We start from the raw sequence: 18,937 nt of genomic DNA, 5'->3' as shown, positions 1-18,937 counted from the left end.
AAGTCTGGGATCATTCTATTAGTCTCGAGCATGTAAGTACAAAGAAAATGCTTGCGGATCCACTTACAAAAGGCTTACCGCCTAATGCGTTTAGAGAACACTTAGCCGGCTTGGGTTTATGGAAAAGCCTATGATCCCTGGATAATAAGGGCCTAGTTGAGAATCTGTTTCAAAATAGAGAGGTGTATTGTAGCTGTTAATATAATGGTACTAACTGTTACGAGGCATGCTCTATATATTCATCTATGATGGAATGAGCTGAGATAAGAATTTAAGTTTAAGTCATAAGTAGAGATCAAGGGGGAGAATATTAGGTTGATCTCCTCCGACTCGGTCCAACGACCGAGTCGGGCCTTGATCCTGCGTCCTGATCAGGGGCGCCCAGCCGCACACATGGCTGGTGCCCCACCGTCGCGCAGCACTATATAGAGGAGGTGGGGGCCGGGGGGCTCAAGGTACGAGGTTCACCGACGCCACCACAAATCCCACCTACAAACCCTAATTCGATCTATAGGGTGCGCTGTGAGCAACGGGAAGCGCCGCCGCCTTCGCAGCCGCCTGGACGCCATTGCGACTGGACTGCGTTGCCCCTCTCCATCGACCGTCGACTCGACAGCGTCCTCTTCACCGCCATGGCCAGCTCCTCCACCAAGCCCAATGGTCAGCCATTTCTATCTCTCTCTTACACGTTCTAGGTTGATCTACTTGTTTTATCCCGATTTTAGTGAAGATATACCCTCTGATCTATACCTAGGACTTACTGTTTGTACTTCGTGGTGACACAACACATGTGCACCGAGTTTACAAAAAAAGAAAGAAAAACACATATATGCACCGGCAACCGGTTTACTTCTTGTCAGTTGTCACATACGCAAGTGGTTTACGTATAGGGCCGCTCAGTCGCTATTGCAAGCAGTTCGTGGTTACCATTTGCTTCCCTTAAAGTTCGTCTGATGAGGTCCACTAGTCCTTGACATTTTTTATCCTAGTTGTGCCTGCTCGTGATCTACATTATTTCTGCTGATTCCAACGTTTAAGGCCAGCCCGAGCCTTGTACGTCGTCATCTCTCTAGGAGCTACCTGCCTACCTACCTTGGTCTTACTGTATATATGTATGTACGTATGTATTAGTTTCCCTTTTGTTCTTTCTAGACTTGACAGAGGAATTTGCATAGCATGCCCTCTCTGTACGTCGAGGCAAAAATCTTGGTACGATTCATATAATTTTACTGTTGCTGATGCTTATGCTGATTTGTTGTAAGAGAAAAATACTATTTTTTCGCTGAAAAGTAATGCAAAAGTAGTGTCTCAGAATAGGGCGTTAGTCCCGTGGACCATTTCTGCTGGTTTCTTCATCAGGTTTTAAATTGAGTCACCAACCAGTATGACTTACTAGCAGACAAGGCTGCTAATCCGTTCTTAAATTTGTGTAAGGTTTGTAGTTTGTTTTCAGCGGCTTGTGGCTGAAGGGCTGAATCCTTGTTTCGATTCTTCTTCTTCTTTTCTCTGGAGCCCAGCTGAATATATACTCTGCTGTGGGAACACAGGCTCTTAGTCAAAAAGGTCTTTTTATTCCGCAAGGCTTTCAGTCTAGAAGCTTCAGTATTATCGTGTTGATTCCTTTGTCAACAGACGTGAGCTCCTTCTCCTTCTTTTTTTTTTCTTTTAAAAGTTAGGAATTGAAGAGTTCTTTTAAAAAGTTAGGAATTGAAGAGATTAGAGATGTACAGCATGTTCGCTGGTTGGTTTCTGGGCTGATAAGTCCGACTAGTGCTAATTTATTATGAGAGAAAAATATTATATCATGACTGATAAGCACTGGCCGAAACTAATAAGCGATCATGCTGCCTGGTAGCAAGAGAAAAGGCAGCAATGCAAAATTTCTGATTGATTCCATCCTCAACTTGCAGATGCAGCCAGGATGGGCTGACCAGAGTCACCAGACCAGCGAGTGTGTGACCTTCCTGCTCACTTCCAAAATCCAAACAGAGGTTATCCATCCATCCCATCAAAAGAAGGCAAACGAAGACCAGCGTAGACCTGCTAGGACCTTTTCGTCGCCATTAGCGTCGGGTTTACTCGACCCGTCAGATTTGACCAAAACAATTGCTACTACTACACGAGAGGAGGAGTACTTTTCCTGTCAGAATTGCAGCAGCAGAGGTATCATCAGCACATTTTTCCTCATTTCTTGTCAGAACCGCACAGGAGATTATTACCGATGGCTAACCGCTGCATTATTACCATCTTGGAAGAGGGTTAACGATCTAATGATGGTCATTTCCTGACAGACCGAGCTCGATCTAGTGATGGAAGGGAACTAGGGAAAGGAGGGCAGGTTAGGTGTGTGTGGTGGTAATAATTGGCCCGGCGCAGTCTCACAGACTGCAGGCATCCAGGATTAGTGTGACAAATAAAATAAAAAGCAGGCGCAGGCTTTACTGCTGTCGGAATCTTGCCCTTTAATCTACTACGTGCCCCCCGCTAATCCCACACGCCCTTTCACCACGTGCATCACCCGCCAAAAAAACAAGCGGAAAAGTTAACAAATCCTGACGTAAATACTCGGATTCCACATTGTGTATGTACAGTACGTATAGTAGTGTATATAAATGAATAAAAAATAAGAAAAAGAGGGTGAAAAGGGTGTGGCAGGCAGGCGAAATGCGCAACGGAACGGTGTGAAAAGAGCGGTTGCTGGCAACCTACTAGGCTACCCAAATGGTCGGAGAGAGAAACCGCAGCAGCACAAGCAAGCCAGACTGCGAGAGGGGAGAGCACGGAGGAGAGTGAGAGAAAAACCGCAGAGACAGTCAGCCAGAGGAGGCGGGCAGCAACGGGCACGGGCACGAACCGGCGCGACCTCCCAGGCGGAGGGGAGAGAGAGAGCAACGGAGGGGAGAGAGAGAGCAACGACGAGCAACGGAACAAGAGGGCGCGCGCGGCGAGGGGGAGGAGCAGGCAGGAGGCGGGCGACAGTTGCCAGGCAGTAGCGCCGGTCCAACGGAACAGGCCACGGCGCTGGAGCCACAGGACAAGAGCAAGGGTCGGGGGGCAGGGGTGCCCATGGTCACGCACGCCGCAGCATCCGCCCCCGCCCCCGCCCTGTGAGTCGCCGAGCGCCGCCGCGTCGCCGTGCAGATGAAGGTGTCGTCGAGGAAGAAGCAGGCGCCGCAGCAGCAGCAGTCGCAGCGGCGGGAGGAGGCGGAGGAGCAAGGGTCGCCGGCGGCAGCCGAGGCCATGGACGCCGCCGCGGCGGCCGCCCAGGAGGAGGAGGAGGAGGCAGCCGGCTGCTCGGGGAAGGCGCCGGAGGCGGAAGCAGAGGGGAGGACGGTGGTGGTCGGCGTGCGGGAGCCGGCGGACGCCGAGAGCCGCGCGCTGCTCACCTGGGTGCTCGTCAATGTGGCCACGCCCTTGGACCGCGTCATCGCCGTCCACGTCGTGCCGGCCTCCGCCGCGGAGGCGGCGGCAGCGGTCGACCTCGAGGCCATGCTCGGAGTCTACGAGGGCTTCTGCAACCTCAAGCTGGTCGCTGCTCTCTACTCCGAGTCTCTCTTCCGCCTTGGCTCCCTCCTCCCCTGATTCCATTGTTGCGAGTTGCGACTTCGCGAGTGCCTTGCTCACATCCTAAGTCTTCCTCCCTTTCATTTCGTTTTTTTAGCCTCGCTTGATTTCTTATATACATATCCCTCCCCTTTTTGTGTGCTGACTCTGGAAAGATTCGTTTTTTACTCAAGTTGGTTTGATGCAATTCCTCCGTATTTTATGGCAAAATGCACAATTTTCGGTTAATTTTGCGCTTGGCTAACGGATACTCATTCGACGCGCGCGTACGATTGGTTAAATTTTGATTTTGGCACAATCTCAATTTTTGCCGCGACTTTTACATTTATCGTGCAAAAAAGATGCAATTTTCACTTCATTTATGGCCTGTCTTCTATGACCTAGTACAAGTTGGCTTTTGTTTCTGTACCAGATTGAGGTCCTTTGCCCCCATTCTCCCGTGGCTTTGCCACTGTGGTGAATTCGCCTGAAATTTCTTGTTTTCTTGTGTTAACTACTAGTCCGTAACTTATCCTGGTGCGTGCTACGCAGATCAATCTAAAGCTCAAGATTTGCAAGGACTCGTCGGTGTGCAAGGCGCTAGTTCGTGAGGCCAACCTGTTTGGGGCCGCCAAGGTTGTCCTCGGCGTCGCCAAGAAGAGGCGTGCGATTTCGTAAGTAAAGTGCCATCGGCATTGGATGCTCAGTGCTTTCCACTACGGAAGCCATAAGCTTTTCTCATTCTATCGTCACCTCCACTGCCCTGTTGTAAATGGCGCTTTGCATTCTTCAGGTCCTCGCATAAAGTTGCAAAGTACTGCGCAAAGAAGCTGCCCGCAAAGTGTGCGGTCCTCGCCGTGAGCAATGGCAAGATCGAGTTCCGGAGAGAGTCGAGTGTCCATTCAGGCAAGGTCTCAGCAGAGGTTCTTCCGTGCGGTGATGATGAGATGTATTGTGTAGTGCCGTTCCAAGCCCGTCAGGCTAAAGGGGGCACACTATCTTTACAAGAACTTAAAGATGGTGGTGAGGGTGACACCACGCGTGATGTTGGTACCAAGGGAAGTGAGTTGGAGGACACCATCAAAGACGAACAGCTGGTCTCAAGCGTGGTCCCTGCGGATTTGTCAACGGGTCAGGTTGAGATCGATGCAGATCCTTCTAGTAGCAAGGCTGAAGAGCCAATTGTTGAACAGAGAGATGAGATTGCCGAGCTTCCAGGTAAGGGTGCCAGTGTGTTGTACTGTGTGCTTCCTGGGAGAAGTAGCGATTCTGTTGCAAGTACATCTAGTAGGCAAGACCATGATTCAGTGGATCTTCCATTTGAAGGGGCCGGGGAGCTATATTGCTTATTGCCCCCCAGGAATGGTCATTCAGTCAGGAGTACTGGTGATTCTAAGCGTTCAAATGCGAGTAAAAAAGATGATAAACCAGCCAATCCATCACTGGAAGGAGATGGTGATCTTTACTGCCGGCTGCCGAGGAGTGGACGACCCGGTAGGCCATCACTGGAAGGAGATGGTGATCTGTACTGCCGGCTGCCGAGGAGTGGACGACCCGGTAGGAGTTCTGGGGGATCCAAACGTTCTGTTGGTATTAGAGGTATGATTAGGCGTAGCAGTAGTTTCTCCAGTGATATCAATCTGAACTCAGAGACATCACCTATTAAGAAGGATGGCTCAGTTAGCATGACTACCACTGAACGGAGTTCTTCTGCTGTATCCACGGAAGCTGAGGACTCACCGAAAGACACTGCACGAAATGCTGAAACACCCTCTAGTTCTCCGATGTCACTGAGACGGATGATAGAAAGAAGACCTGACCGCTGTCACCTCCATAGAAGGATCTTTAGACATCATAGGAGTTCATCTTTGGAATGGGCAAAAAACTCAATGGTTCAATGGGCAATGAGACTTCCGAGCCGATATAGTTCGGTCCACCCAGATGGCAAATCATTGAAATCGGATGCAAGTCCAAGGTTGAACTGTGATTCTGAAACTGAATCAACTACAGCTGCTGAGCCAGTATCAATGTTTTCTTTTGCTTTCTATGATGTAGTATGGCCTCCCAGTGAATTGGAATCACTTCGAGAGAAGTATTCTTCAGTTTGTAGGTTGTTTAGTTATGAAGAACTGAAACTTGCAACGACCAACTACTCACCTGGTAATTCCCTCTGACAGCAACGTTACTTTGGTGTACATTTTCCTTTTTGCAAATACAAATAAAAAAAACCTAAACTTTCTTTTATGGTAATGCAGATATGTTAATTGGGAAGGGTGGAACCAGCCAAGTTTTCAGGGCACAACTCGATGACGGAACATTTTCTGCCATAAAGATTCTGAAACCCTCGGTTGATGCTATACATGAGTTTGTTACGGAGATTGAGATTGTAACCAGCTTGCAACATGAGAACATTGTTGCACTAAGGGGATTCAGCTTCGAGAACTACAATCTTGTGCTGGCATATGAGTACATGCCCCAAGGGAGCTTGGACAAAGCTCTTCATGGTAAGCGTCAAGATGTAACCTATAACCATCTCTTCAATCATTAACTTTCTTGCTAGCTGGCCTCTTATTTGTAACTGCCATTGATCTTCAGGAAAGAATGATGACACAGACTTTCTTATCTGGGAGAGGAGAATTAAGATAGCAATCGACATTGCAAGAGCACTTGAATTTCTCCATCTTGGCGGTGTGATCCAATCTGTGATCCATGGAGATGTTAAGTCTTCAAATATCCTCCTTTCAGAGGATTTTGGGGCACGGGTAAATATTTGAAATAAGTTTGCAAATACCTGGAGCTATAAGTAGGACACGAGTTCATGCACCCCATAATCTAGATCTATGTAGCAAATAATATTTTTTAATTAAGGAAAAAATATGAGACATGTGGGCTAATTAGTTAGCTTCATATGTAAGCAGTGATGCATTGTAAAAACCATTAGTAACACCAGTTGTCAATGTTAATTCTGTTTGTGACATCATTGCCTTTTGGAAATTCCGGCTCTGTGATTTTTTTGTAACAACCATTAGTAAAACCAGTTGTCATTGTTAATTCTGGTTGTGACATCATTGCCTTTTGGAAATTTCAGCTCTGCGATTTTGGGTTAGCAAAGCGAGTGTCGGCTTCGACTCCCCACCTAACATGTACTGACATCACCGGAACTTTCGGGTCTGTATCAATCTTTGGGCTCTGGTTTGCTGTTATGTTAGCTAACAACAAAACTGTAGTGGTTAACAAACTGCTCTTGTACAGGTATATGGCACCCGAATATTTTTCATATGGAAAGGTCAATGAGAAGATTGATATCTATGCATTTGGGGTTGTTCTACTGGAGATTATTTCAGGAAGGAGACCCATTACACCTGGAAGTGCAAAGGGTCAAGAAAGCCTGGTCGGTTGGGTAAGTGCTTCACAACTCTCTTGTTTGTTATCCAAGCTGGCTTTTGCAGTAACATGGCCTAAGAACAGAACTGTATCCACATGTTTGCTTGCTGATTAATTATTTAAGTACATATTGATGATATTAAAGTACAATGGGTACTACGACCACTGCTGCTGCACATGAGAACAGCTATTTCTTCTCTTCTATTTTCTTCTAATTCTAATGTAGTGTTTATTCATGGTAACAGGCGAAGCCTTTACTGTCCAGTGGAGAAATTAAACAACTGGTTGATCCATTTTTGGGGAACGATTACGACTGCGATGAAATGGAGAGGATGACGCTCGCTGCTTCGCTTTGCACAAGGACATCTTCTCATTCTCGACCTGAAATGTCGCTGGTAAGAAATCATGGAAAGAAGACTTGCAATTCCATAAAAAAATGGCTCGCGTCGCGTTGCAGAACTCTGACCCCAAGCATTCTTGTTTGCCACTTCCCTGCGAAACCAACCAGGTCCTGAAACTCCTCCAAGGGGACGACGAGACGACCGGCTGGGCGAGGGCACAGCTCACCGCCAGCTTCGACGGCTCAGACGAGGAAGCCACGGCAGCGGCCCCTGACCTGAACATGCAGTCTTATCTGAACCTCGCGCTTCTTGGAGTGGAGGAGGACGACACGCTGTCGCACTGCAGCAGCACGGAGCGCACCGTGGACACCTCGGCCGACGGCTACTGGAGCCGGTCCTCCAGTTTCGACTAGCGCTGGAGATCTCTCATGGACTGATGCGCCAGAGTAGTAGTAGTAGTATGTACAGCAGGTTTCATGTGTTTGGTGGCGATTGGTGAGATGATTGTTTTTGTTGACAGCTGCTCGATCAGGCGGTGGGAAGTGGACAGCTGCTCGATCAGGCGGTGGGAAGTGGACAACTGCTCGTTTAGGGCATGTTTGGTTTGCCCAGTAGCTATTAAATTTAGTAGCTTTTAGTCACTTTAGTAATTTTTTAACCAAATGCTAGGACTAAAAGCTACTAAAAAGGCTTTAGTCCTCTCTAGTAACTCTGGAGTTACTAAAAGTGACTAAACCGTTTAGTAGCTACTAAAGTTTAGTAGCTTGAACCAAACACCCCCTTAATTTAGTTGGCAGATTTGGTACTGTGGCAGTGTTGCTAATTTAGTTAGGAGTTGGTTCTGTTGTACAAGTACTTACCCTGCTGGCAATGAGACATCATATTTGTATGCCACCATGCCAGATGAACAAAATCTGGTGCAATGTCCCTACGATGCAATGGCAATGCAATTGGTTCATATTTGTATTATCTTTGCGGTGCATGATTCCAAGTTGCATCCAGATCTGGTGAAGACTTGTGAAAGTATGCCACCATGCCAGATGAATAAAGCAGTAAACAAATACCTTTTGCTGTCTTATATTCCAAGTGTCTTAATTTTAAGATGATTTCAGGCAACATTTACCTCTAACTAGTACAAGTAAATTATTTTTGTGGTTTGTTATTTGTCTTTTGTGTCTTAACATATTAAATTTTGTCCTCGTCTTCCTATAGAAAATAATTGTAAATTGCTAATCATCTCTGTGCCAACACGTTGGGTTTGTAGTTTATTGTAACAGTTTTTTTATTCTCGGTTCCGAAAATTGTAGATTGCGTTTATAAAAATTGCAATAAACAAAATCTACAAATTTAGCATAAAATATATGCAATAATTGTCGCCCGAAATAAAATTATCCCATATCTTTTTCTCTCTCTTCTCAAAGTTTTTGTTTTTTAACTCTCTTCTCAAAGTATTTAATGCAAGAACCAGGAATATTAGAGATTCGGTTGTGCTGCTGTAGTCGACAGTCGACAGGCTGTCCTGCAGTTGGATGGTTGCGAGTTGCGGGCGACATTAATGGAACGGAGTTCTTACTGAGACTGTTGAGGATTGGAGCGATGACACAGGTATAGGCAGAATCACGCCTTGTTTAGTTCTACCCCAAATTCCTAAAAATTGTTACAGTACCTATCATATCGAATGTTTACGGTCTGTGTATGGAGCATTAAATATAGACGAAAAAAAACTAATTGCACAGTTTGGTGGGAAATTACGAGACGAACGTTTTGAGCCTAATTACTCCATGATTGAATACTAATTACCAAATAAAAACAAAAGTGCTATAGTAGCCCCAAATTCCAACTTGCTGAAACTAAACACGCGCTGCAAGGGGAGGAGATTCATTCATGTACGTACTGTTTACCTGTACCCCAGTCCCCAGTAACGGAACATGGGGTACATACGGGGGGCCCACTGTGCCGTAGTGTGGACGGTGTCCGTTGAAGGCTTCTCTTGTTGGGCCCGTGGGGCTCCCGACGGGCCCAGCGAACGCGTTAAAGACGGACAAAACCGACAGCCCAATGAGCGCTGACAGTCTGACACCCAGTCTCTGCCCAGCCCGACACAGGAGTGAAGTCCGGTGAGAACTGGAAAGTGCTGGTGAGTGAGTGATGAACACGTGACCGTGCCGGAGAGATATGCTATGTAAGTGACATACAGGTTTTGCCGTGATAACAGATGTTTGTACATACAGGTTTTGCAGTTCTAGTGATAAGAATGAGCATGCAGAGTATAAGACTGCAGTGCAGAGCAACAATTCAAGGATAGAACAGAACTTAACTTACAGGAGTTGTCAAGTTGAGATTCACCGGTATTCTTCCTTGCTTGACGGTGAGCGCTGGGCGGGTCCACCAACCCTAACTGCCGAGTTGAGTCGGCTTAGAGTTGGTTGGGCCTCTAAAAGGCTTGTGTTGAGAGCCCATGCACACGCACTGTGTGTAAGGCTGGGCTGGCGCCCTCGTAGAAAGCGGGCGGCCCAGGTTGCGGTACCAGAAAGCCCCAGAGGTAGGTGGGCAGTGGGCACGGTCGTCGGAAAAATCTGTGGCTTGGGCGGCCGGGGAAGCAGGGAGCGACGTGCGTGCAATCTGAACACGGAACGTGCCGAGTCCACATCATCGACAGCTAGCTGCGTTGCATGCCAAATACTCTACGCACTGAATTCTCTCTGTCTAAGTCGATTGTTCACTCGTTTTCGTCGATTGTTCATACACGAGTATCGGAGGATCACATACATGCATTTGATTTCTACTTATATCTACATGATAAAAGATTAAACCATCTTATTCTCGGCGTACAGCAGGCAGAATTCAGCGGCGGCGTCCTTGGCGGCTCCGGCGCGTCCTCCTCCTCCTCCCCGTCCCCGCCGCGTGAAGGGCAAGGGCATCAGCGCCAGCGACGTGGCGAAGCGCGCGGACATGGACCGCCGGTGCGACGGCGACGGCTGCGGGGGCGGGGGCGGGGGCGGGGCCGGGGCCGACGCGACCGACGAGGAGGCCCGCCGGCACGACGCGGGGGCCAGCGCGCCGACCCGGGCTGCGGGAGGAAGCGCCAGCCTCGGAGTAGCCGCTGGAGGGACGTCGCAGGCTGCACCTGCTGGGTCTTGCTGCTGCTGCTGCTTGGGGATGCCCGGCTGCACCTCCCACTTGAACGGCACGGTGCCCGGCCTCTTGAACGACTCGTCCAACGCCATGGCCTCTGCTCTCGCGGCTCTTCTTGCTCTGTCTGGAGTCTGGGCTCTGGACTCTGGTGCTCTGGTGAAGTGGGGCTGTATAAATGCCCACCGAGTGCACCTGTTCGCAAAATGGTCCCTGTGTTCTTCGGTTAATTGGCTGAATGAAAGCTACTCGGCCAGCAAGCACTTCACTTGTGTCATGTGTGCACCATGCTTGGGCGGTTATTATCCAAAGAAGCGGCAACACGCCACAAATAAAAGCAGCTGACGTGGACATGCACGCACTAGCACCAGCTGTTTATCCAGGACGGCCGACGTGGACGTCCGGTCGTCTCTGTATCGATCACGTAGCACGACACCACCACCGCGTGAAAACAGATCTGCAGCAAGAGGACCGACCGACCACTAGACCAGGCTCGCCTGCCGGCTGACGGCAGTGAATTCCAGGGACTGGACTGCAAAGTTGAGTATGGGGCAGATACGAGTACGTACAAATCTGTCAGTTAAGGGACCTTTTAAAAGGGCAGGGGATTTTATTTTCTGATTAATGATGAAAAGCCAGCCGGGACGAAGCTGTCGGGTGGGTCCGGCCGTGACGGAGGGAAGCAGACGTGGTGGTGGTCTCCAGCTCCATCCAAGTAGTGTCGATCGCCGGCGATCACGCGTTGACGCGCAGTTGATACATCGGCAGTCGGTAGCCGGAGTTGCTAGTTTTGTTTTTTTTCAGCATAATATATGCATGTTGTAGAGCCGGCGCCGCCAAATCTTTGAATCGTTGGGCCTTCGTCGACGTGGCTAACACCATAGTTAAAACAAACATAGCGTATATATGCCTCAAATTATGGGACCAATATTTGAAAGATAATAACAATATATATATATATATATATATATATATATATATATATATATATATATATATATATATATATATATGGTGAAGATCATTATTCTAGAGTTGTTATTGGGTATGTTCAGGGTGATTACTTTTCTAATAAACACGACGTAGATCATGCAGTAGTGATGGTGTTACTATGTGCATGCTCAATATACAAAGGTTTTCAAACATTTTGTTATGTTATATCGAATTGGTAAGATAATTACTTAGACGAATTTGTGTATCATTCTGCTTGACGAATTAAGCACATTTGGCCTTTTGCAGCGCTAAGTGGCTTAATTGAGGAGACTTTGGAATATTTAAAACAACATAAAAATTGCATGTCTCAGTGGGATTGCTATTTCTCAAACATATGCGCCCTGTTCGTTTGGGCTAGTTTGGCTTATAAGCCATAGCTGGAAGTACTGTTGGCTGATTTGATGTGAGAGAAAAATATTGTTCGTTGGCTGATAAGCCATGACTTATAAGCCAAATACGACCCATCGAATAAGCTGATGGTGGCCATGAGATAAAATCAAATTAGTGCGGTATTTCACGCTGCGATACAAACTCTTAAGTCACCCAAAAAAATATTTGCATAGGTAAACATTATGCATCATAATTTTGTTTAAAACTCAAGGACTAGAATGCAAATAACAGTGTTGTCATTGCATTTTGGAGGTCTAAACAAGAAATAGATATACATAAGGTACATAGTTTCTTTTTTTTTTTTGGAAAAAAGTGAAGCTAAAATAAAGCTTCCAAGAAAGATGCAGAAAGAATCTGCAGGATGAAGAAACTTGACGGTTAAAACATAAATTGTAATAATCTGTAGTACAGTGTACCTTTTTGACGTATGCAGAAATTAGTAAAATAAAGGGTCATTTTTCTTGCAAGATTGCCGTTAGCCTATGGTGGCCGGCCAGAGCCAACTTGCGCTCAAGGCCATTCGGCCTTTCGGCTCGTTAGGCCCAGACGGGTGGCGCCCCCACGGGCCACGCCATATGGGCTCCTTTGGATGTAGGGTCTCCAAAACCATGCACTACGGGAAACAATTGTTTGCAAATGAAAACCCTACCAAACCACATTGATCGCCCTATTCGTTTCGCTGAAATTTGGTTTATATTGATGCTTATGCTAATTTGTTGTAAGAGAAAAACACCGTTCGCAAAAATTCGGTTGACATTTGGTCATTTGGGAGACGAGGGGACCAAATTCTAGCCAAAATGATTGGGAAAATACAACTGTTCGCAAATTACGCCCTAAAAAAATCTAAGTGGCCGTTTGAATCCCTTCATTTTGGAATAATTGAAATCTACATAATAGATTAGGCTATTTTGATTGGAATTTGGCAGTCCATAAATTTTCCAAGCTCACAAATAAGCCTATCACAAATTCATAGGGTGGGAGATGAAAATGGATTCTATATATCACTATGCTATAATTCTATTCTTCAACTTATAGCACACTCTTCAACTCGCTTCACTACAATAGAAATGTACTAGATTGGAATCGCTAGGGAAAAGGTTTGCCCCTGAATTAGGCGGGAAGGGAGAAATGGTCTACCTAAAAGTGAACATTAGTAATCTAAGTATGAAAAAGAGAGAGTATTTAGAGTATCTTGAAAAAGATGTTTTATTGACAGCCGCTATTCTACAAAAAGCGCAAGAAATCTATTTTCAATTATATAATGTGGATATAACTGAAGTTATAACTATATCATCAATGGCGTTAAGAATATTTCGGACCAAATATTATGATGATTCGAAGGAAGAGACACGGATCTATATCCCTGACGATAACCAAGACCGTTTTATTAGGTCCGGATACTACGGTGGTCATACCGATGTATATATACCATCTGGTGAAAATCTTAAATTGTATGATGTAAATTCTCTATATCCATACATAATGCAGAATTATTCCATATACAACTACATTGGCTTAATTAATCTATGCCTAAATTGTAATTATTAGAATGAATTTAATTCCAAGGATCCAAACGGTCCCTAATATTTTGGGAGGAGAAATTCAAAAACGTACCAAAACAAACTCAGAAACAGTTCTGTGATCGGATCCATAGAAATGCATTAGACTAGGTTAATCAGTAGCACTAATCCTCTACTAAAATTCAAAGCAAGAACCAAAGTAAATAAAGGACTGTTTGGATCCTTTTATTTTAGAGGAATTGGAATCTACTTAATAGACATACCATTTAGCTTGGAATTTGACATTCCATAACTTTCTAAAATTCAGATATAAGTTTATCTTAAATTCATGTGGTGGGAGATGAAAATTGATTCTATAGATCCCCATGCTATGTTTCTACTCTGCAACTTATAGCACGCCCTTTGACTCACTCCCCTGCAGTAGAAGTGTAACACATAAGTATCTCCCCCATATGGTCAAAGTAGTATACAAATATATTCCACCTACAAGTATATTAGCTTAATTATTCTATATCTACATTACGATTATTAGAATGGATTTTCAATTCCATGAATCCAAACGAGGCCTAAACAGAAAAATGCCTCAATTCTCCATAAAAAACACACCAATATGATGCTGCCTTATTTGCATGATTGACTAATGGTGGAGCTTGTTGAAGAGAAGCTAAACAACGGCTGGCCTTGCACATGGCATTGGAGATAGTCAACACCCTCACCATCTCGGAGGTCGACGACTAGCATAGAGAGATAGCTAAAGGAGAAGGGAAAAGTGGCAAAGGAACTAGTCATGGAGCTGAAGTAAAAAAAAAAAAAAGGTGTTCCATCAGTGAAGCAGAGCCGTACAAAACGAGACCTTATAATGACTGCGTGCATATACAATGTTGAACCAGATCGACTTTATACAAATCTGCAAAGATCACTTTCTGGCACATCATGGCTGCTCTTAAGAAAAAAATAGAAACGAACTTTATGGTATGCATGCATGGACAGGATATGATGGCAGCCTATATATATTGCTTGACACTCGCCTTTAGTGACATTCCATCATGGCTGTTATTGGCTAACTGCGATCTGCAAGATTGGATCAACACTTTTAGCATGTAGTTAGTTTGTTGGTGAGTGATGATGCACATCGATAGGCTGGTCCCAAGTCTTCCTGCTTTCTGCGCGCTCCTTGGCTAGCTTTTTGCTTCATGACATCTGCAAGATTGGATCGACCACAAGCCATGGATGCATATGTTTGCATACTTATCGCATACATACAAGCATGAGCTAGAGTCAGGTCAACTACTACTAGTCTACTTCAACTAGAGAAAGCGGTTGGATCACTCATCTCTGTTGTCTAGTACGTAGAAGTTTAGGTCCTATATGTAGATCCACTTCAGATTATGGAAACTGACTTATACTATTAAAGTTTTTTTTATTGTAAAATGCTAAGCTGTAGATAGCTAGTTTTTTCATAATCTGAACTAGATGTCTAGATTAGTGAATTGAAAACCGTATCAAGAATATCTGGATCAGAAGCTAGGTTAGTTGTAAAATGTGGATTATATGGTACATGGTATAGGTGCATCCGAAAGGGTTCTTAGCTAGATGCCGATGCATGGTTGTAGGCCGGCTGATCTCGTCGAAAGGTTAAGGAACATGTTGGAGACATTATATACTACTATCTTTTCTCTAGTGTTGTTAATTATATGAGAGAATTACTTATTTGACACTGAGAAAATGAGTCGTTCCTTTGTTGACCCTGAAATTTTCTTCGTTCCCTATTTGACACTCACTTCAACTTTCATCCCTAATTTGATAATACTGTAAAATCCATTAGCTAACGATGTTAACTGACTGTTAAAAAGACGTTTTTGCCCCTAGACGCATGCAGACGCTGGAGCTGGCGCCATGCATGCATCGGGCGTTGGGCGCATGCAGAGGCGCTGTTGCATGCATGCATTGCTGGCTGGCTGGTCTTTTTTGCAGCTGGGTGCATGCATCAGAGGCGGGCGCAGGGTTTTTTTTCCTCTCAAATTTGCTTCGCCGCTTTTTTTTATTTTCTTTTTTTTGCTGGTGGCTAGTTTGTAGAAGCTAGCAAGCCGTTTTTTATTTTCTTTTTCAACATGATACAGCATCATTTTAACACATTTATACAACATTTATTTTAACATTTATATAACATGATAATGACACATGATATAGCAAGTTCACAGACCGGCACCACATTAACTTCAAAAACATAAAGTTCATAGGAGTTCAAATTCACATGCAAGTTCACAGGAGTTTAAATTCACATGCAAGTTCACAGGAGTTCAAATTCACATGCAAGTTGGCAAACAATTTTCTCCTCAAAGTTGAACTGAACTTAAGAAAAGTCAGTAATAGAAGTTTGATCCCTAAGATCAAAGAACAACTTTGTCCATTACACCTTGGCCTGATTCAAACTGGAAGCCGTTCAAAATTTGAGCCAAAGTTGGCCAAAACTCTGAAAATCGGCAAACTTGAAAAATTTGTTTGTCTGAATGAACCGTTCCCACAAACTTTGGGGCTCCATATTTTCAAATCCGTTTAGATTTTGGGCAAAATCCATTTGTAAGATTTAAACCTGGATGTTAGGGCTACAAGTTTTATAAAGGTAGAATTTGAAGCGTAGTTCAAAATTTCGAAGTTAAACGTGCTCAAACCCAGCCCTGTTAACCGGCCGTTCACCTGCCTCGCGTGCACCGCGCCCAGGGAGTGCCGCGCCGTGAACGCTCGCCCGCTGCGTGGCTCTTGCCCACCGGCGACTCGCCGGCGGTCAACCGGCAGCCGCAACAAGACAAGTCGAGCCGCGACCGCCCTATCCCCTAGTGCGCTTATCCCACTCCCTGACGCCGCTATCCCGGCGCGCCATGCTCCACCGCCTCACCGGCTGAGCCGCCTCCGCCAATGCGCCGCTCGACCATGACCGCGCGAGCACCACGCTCCGCCAACCGGCTCCCCCGACAAACACGCGCTGGCCCGCCACAAATCGTCTCCGCCCAATGCCCACAAGATCTCCCCTAGGAGCTCGCGCCCATCGCCAATGGCGTCCGCCACCTATCCCCACGCGCCAGCAGCACCCCGGCTCCACTCCGGTCCGACCGAGCAGCGCCCAAGCCCCGCCTTGCCTCACCGCGCTGCCCCGGCCCTTAACAGGTGTCAATGCGCCGCCTAAGCTCGTTCCTCCCCCGCGCTATAGCCTCCACCGCACTCTGCTCCAAGCACCGCCGAGCTCCCCGTCGTGGAGCCCCTGTCTCCGCCCCGCGAAACCTCGCACCGTCACTCGCCTTAGCTCCGCAACATCGCCGCATAGCTCCCGCACCCGCTTGTTGCCATCTCGCCCCGCCGGGGGGGGCTCGCCGCAGCCATCTCGCCTCGCCCGAGGGAGCCGACGGCCGGCCGCCGCCTCAATCTGTCACGCTGGTTTTGTCTGGGGTTGGAGCAGAGACGCACTGCAGAGAAAATGAGAAGGAACAGGAGACCTGGGAGAGAAGAGAAACATGAGAGGAAGGAGGGTAATTTGGACTCAAAAGATATTATCTGACAGCGTGGCCCATGGTTACTAACGGGAGAAGCTAACAGAACGGACGGTAGTATCAAATTAGAGATGAAAGTTGAAGTGAGTGAACGAAGAAAATTTCAGGGCCAACAAAGGAACGACTCATTTTCCCAGTGTCAAATAAGAAATTCTCTCTAATTATATAGGTGTCGGTGTTTTGGAACCGGGGGTCCCTCAACCAACGAGTGAATTTGTACTGCGTGTCCCTAATCCCGGATGGTGATGCAAAGAGACACAAGGTTTATACTGGTTCGGGCAGTCGAGGCCCTACGTCCAGTCTGAGAGATTGATCTTGTATTCCTTGCACCGGAGTGCTCGTGGTAGGGGGTTACAAGCTGAGTGAGAGAGGGAGCTAGCCCCAGGTCTCGGCGAGGGTGGTGCGAACTGCTTGGGACGTTGCTCCCAAGCAGCGTGGAAGTGCGTGATTCTATCGGTGTGTTTGTCCCTCCGCCCAGAAATGGCCCTGGCTACCTCCTTTTATAGTCACAAGGAGGAAGCGAGAGGTACATGAGAAGGCTACTATTTGCTGACGTATTCCGCTCCCTGAAGCAGTATGGCGTCGTGGGAGTTCCAGTCGACGTCTAGTCGGTATGGTCTTCAAGGCTGACGACATGCTGCGCTCTTGTACTTTTGTTGACTTGGTGAAATGCCGAGGCCTGGTGGCTGCTGTAGTAGGCTGTGTCGAGACCTATCGCGCTGAGGCCGAGACCCACTGTGCTGAGGCCTGCTGTGCCGAGGCCTTTAGCGGGTGGCAATGTGAGGTCTGGGCGGCCATCGCCGATAGTTGATTTGGGCGGAACAGTGCCGAACATGCGTCTACAGGATACGGTGCCCTGTATCGTCAGTAAGGGATGGTAAAAAGGCGATTTGACCGTTGTCCTGTCGCGGCATACTGCCGATCGTGACTTTCGTAGTGAGGGCAGCTGGGTGCATTAATTGGATGCGATAGCCTGCCAGAGCGACTTTTGAGGTGGAGGTGACGAGATTGCGGGACGAGCCCAGCCTCGGGCGAGGCGGAGCATGGCCAGTTCGCCCGAGGCCCTACCGGGAGTCTCGGGCGAGGCGGAATCCGAGGCTCATCGGGGGTCTCGAGCGGGGCGGAGCGGTCGATTCGCTGGCCCCGAGGTCACAGGAACCCGGTTCTGACTCCCCACGTCGTGTCCATCCTTGGTGCAGGAGTTTAGGCAGCACAGTAGCCGGTAACCCTTGCACAGTCCCGTCGTGGATGGCAGGGTGCTGACGTGACGGACGTCTGGTCAGTGACATGCTGGTCGTACTCGGTCTTGTGCGTCGTGGGGCTCTAGTACGGCTTGATGCAGGACATGGCGGGCGACGTGCGGGTTGCCGTGTAATGACGTCGTAGGGGGCAGCGGCTATACCGAGGCCGAGCCATCGCGGGGGGCTCGGTGGTCGTGGACCCTCAGGCTGCCGAGCCCGTGAAGCAAACTGTCGAGGTCCTTGGGGGGAGTTATTGGCCTTGGGTACTGATTCCGAGGCTACAGTAGCCCAGATGTGGCTCCCCACGCTGCATTGTCCTCGGTGCAGGAGTTGGCAGCATAGTGAGGCATGGGCGTCACGGTGGTTAGTACAGTGGCGGGTAACCCCTGCCCAGTCCTGCCTCCTGTCCCATCGGCCATTCTGCTGTACTGTGCCGGGCGTGCGGCTGTTGTCAGGGGCAGCAGTTGGCTGAGTTGTCGTGACACGACGTTTTGCCAGAGGACAGGAGAAGGAAGAGGTGGCGGAGTGCTGCCGAGTCCGCCTTGCGCGAGACAGAGGGTCAGTGGCCCGGCCGAGGCCTTTGACGGGGAATCGGCCGAGGCCCGTGGTGAGGGGCCTCGGGCGAAGCGGAGGGTCGGCCGAGGCTCGCGGCGATGGGGCCTCGGGCGAGTCGGACAATCGGCCGAGGCCAGCAGCGTTTAGCTGGTTTCGATCTTTACGAAGTCTAAGCAGTCATTTTTTGGATCTTGCTTAGGGTACCCCTTCTCACGGTATCCGACAGTAGCCCCCGAGCCTTGGGGGGAGTGGAGGCACTCCCCCTGAGGTTCTGACGAGAATTGGCTCTGATA

At 47.6% G+C, this 18,937-nt stretch overlaps 2 protein-coding genes across 2 annotated transcripts; one reads left to right on the top strand and one right to left on the bottom strand.

The window, feature by feature from the left end:
* The first annotated feature begins 2,738 nt into the window (after nt 1–2,738).
* LOC136514523 (uncharacterized) lies at nt 2,739–8,381 on the top strand. Its single transcript, XM_066508452.1, has 9 exons — nt 2,739–3,528; nt 4,096–4,217; nt 4,337–5,703; nt 5,799–6,047; nt 6,139–6,305; nt 6,632–6,711; nt 6,796–6,943; nt 7,173–7,322; nt 7,436–8,381. Exons 1-9 carry the CDS (start codon nt 3,142–3,144, stop codon nt 7,679–7,681), a joined length of 2,916 nt encoding a protein of 971 aa, XP_066364549.1. The 5' UTR covers nt 2,739–3,141; the 3' UTR covers nt 7,682–8,381.
* Nucleotides 8,382–9,983: 1,602 nt separating this feature from the next.
* LOC136537602 (RNA polymerase sigma factor sigA-like) lies at nt 9,984–10,556 on the bottom strand. Its single transcript, XM_066529538.1, has one exon. The coding sequence runs from the start codon at nt 10,493–10,495 to the stop codon at nt 10,076–10,078; it is 420 nt and encodes a 139-aa protein (XP_066385635.1). The 5' UTR covers nt 10,496–10,556; the 3' UTR covers nt 9,984–10,075.
* Between the last annotated feature and the right edge of the window lie 8,381 nt (nt 10,557–18,937).

The sequence above is a fragment of the Miscanthus floridulus genome, chromosome 2 (assembly GCF_019320115.1).
Source record: "Miscanthus floridulus cultivar M001 chromosome 2, ASM1932011v1, whole genome shotgun sequence".
NCBI classification, from domain to species: Eukaryota; Viridiplantae; Streptophyta; class Magnoliopsida; order Poales; family Poaceae; genus Miscanthus; species Miscanthus floridulus.
The sequence above is the reverse complement of the archived record's forward strand: the minus strand, read 5'-3'. Positions and strand labels throughout refer to the sequence as shown.

Excerpts from the sequence above, each read along its gene's own strand:
- LOC136514523 (XM_066508452.1), top strand. The coding sequence starts at position 3,142 with ATGAAGGTGTCGTCGAGGAAGAAGCAGGCGCCGCAGCAGCAGCAGTCG. Across the intron at positions 3,529-4,095 it reads GCTTCTGCAACCTCAAGCTG|ATCAATCTAAAGCTCAAGAT; the intron begins GTCGCTGCTCTC and ends CGTGCTACGCAG. Across the intron at positions 6,944-7,172 it reads AAGAAAGCCTGGTCGGTTGG|GCGAAGCCTTTACTGTCCAG; the intron begins GTAAGTGCTTCA and ends TCATGGTAACAG.
- LOC136537602 (XM_066529538.1), bottom strand. The coding sequence starts at position 10,495 with ATGGCGTTGGACGAGTCGTTCAAGAGGCCGGGCACCGTGCCGTTCAAG.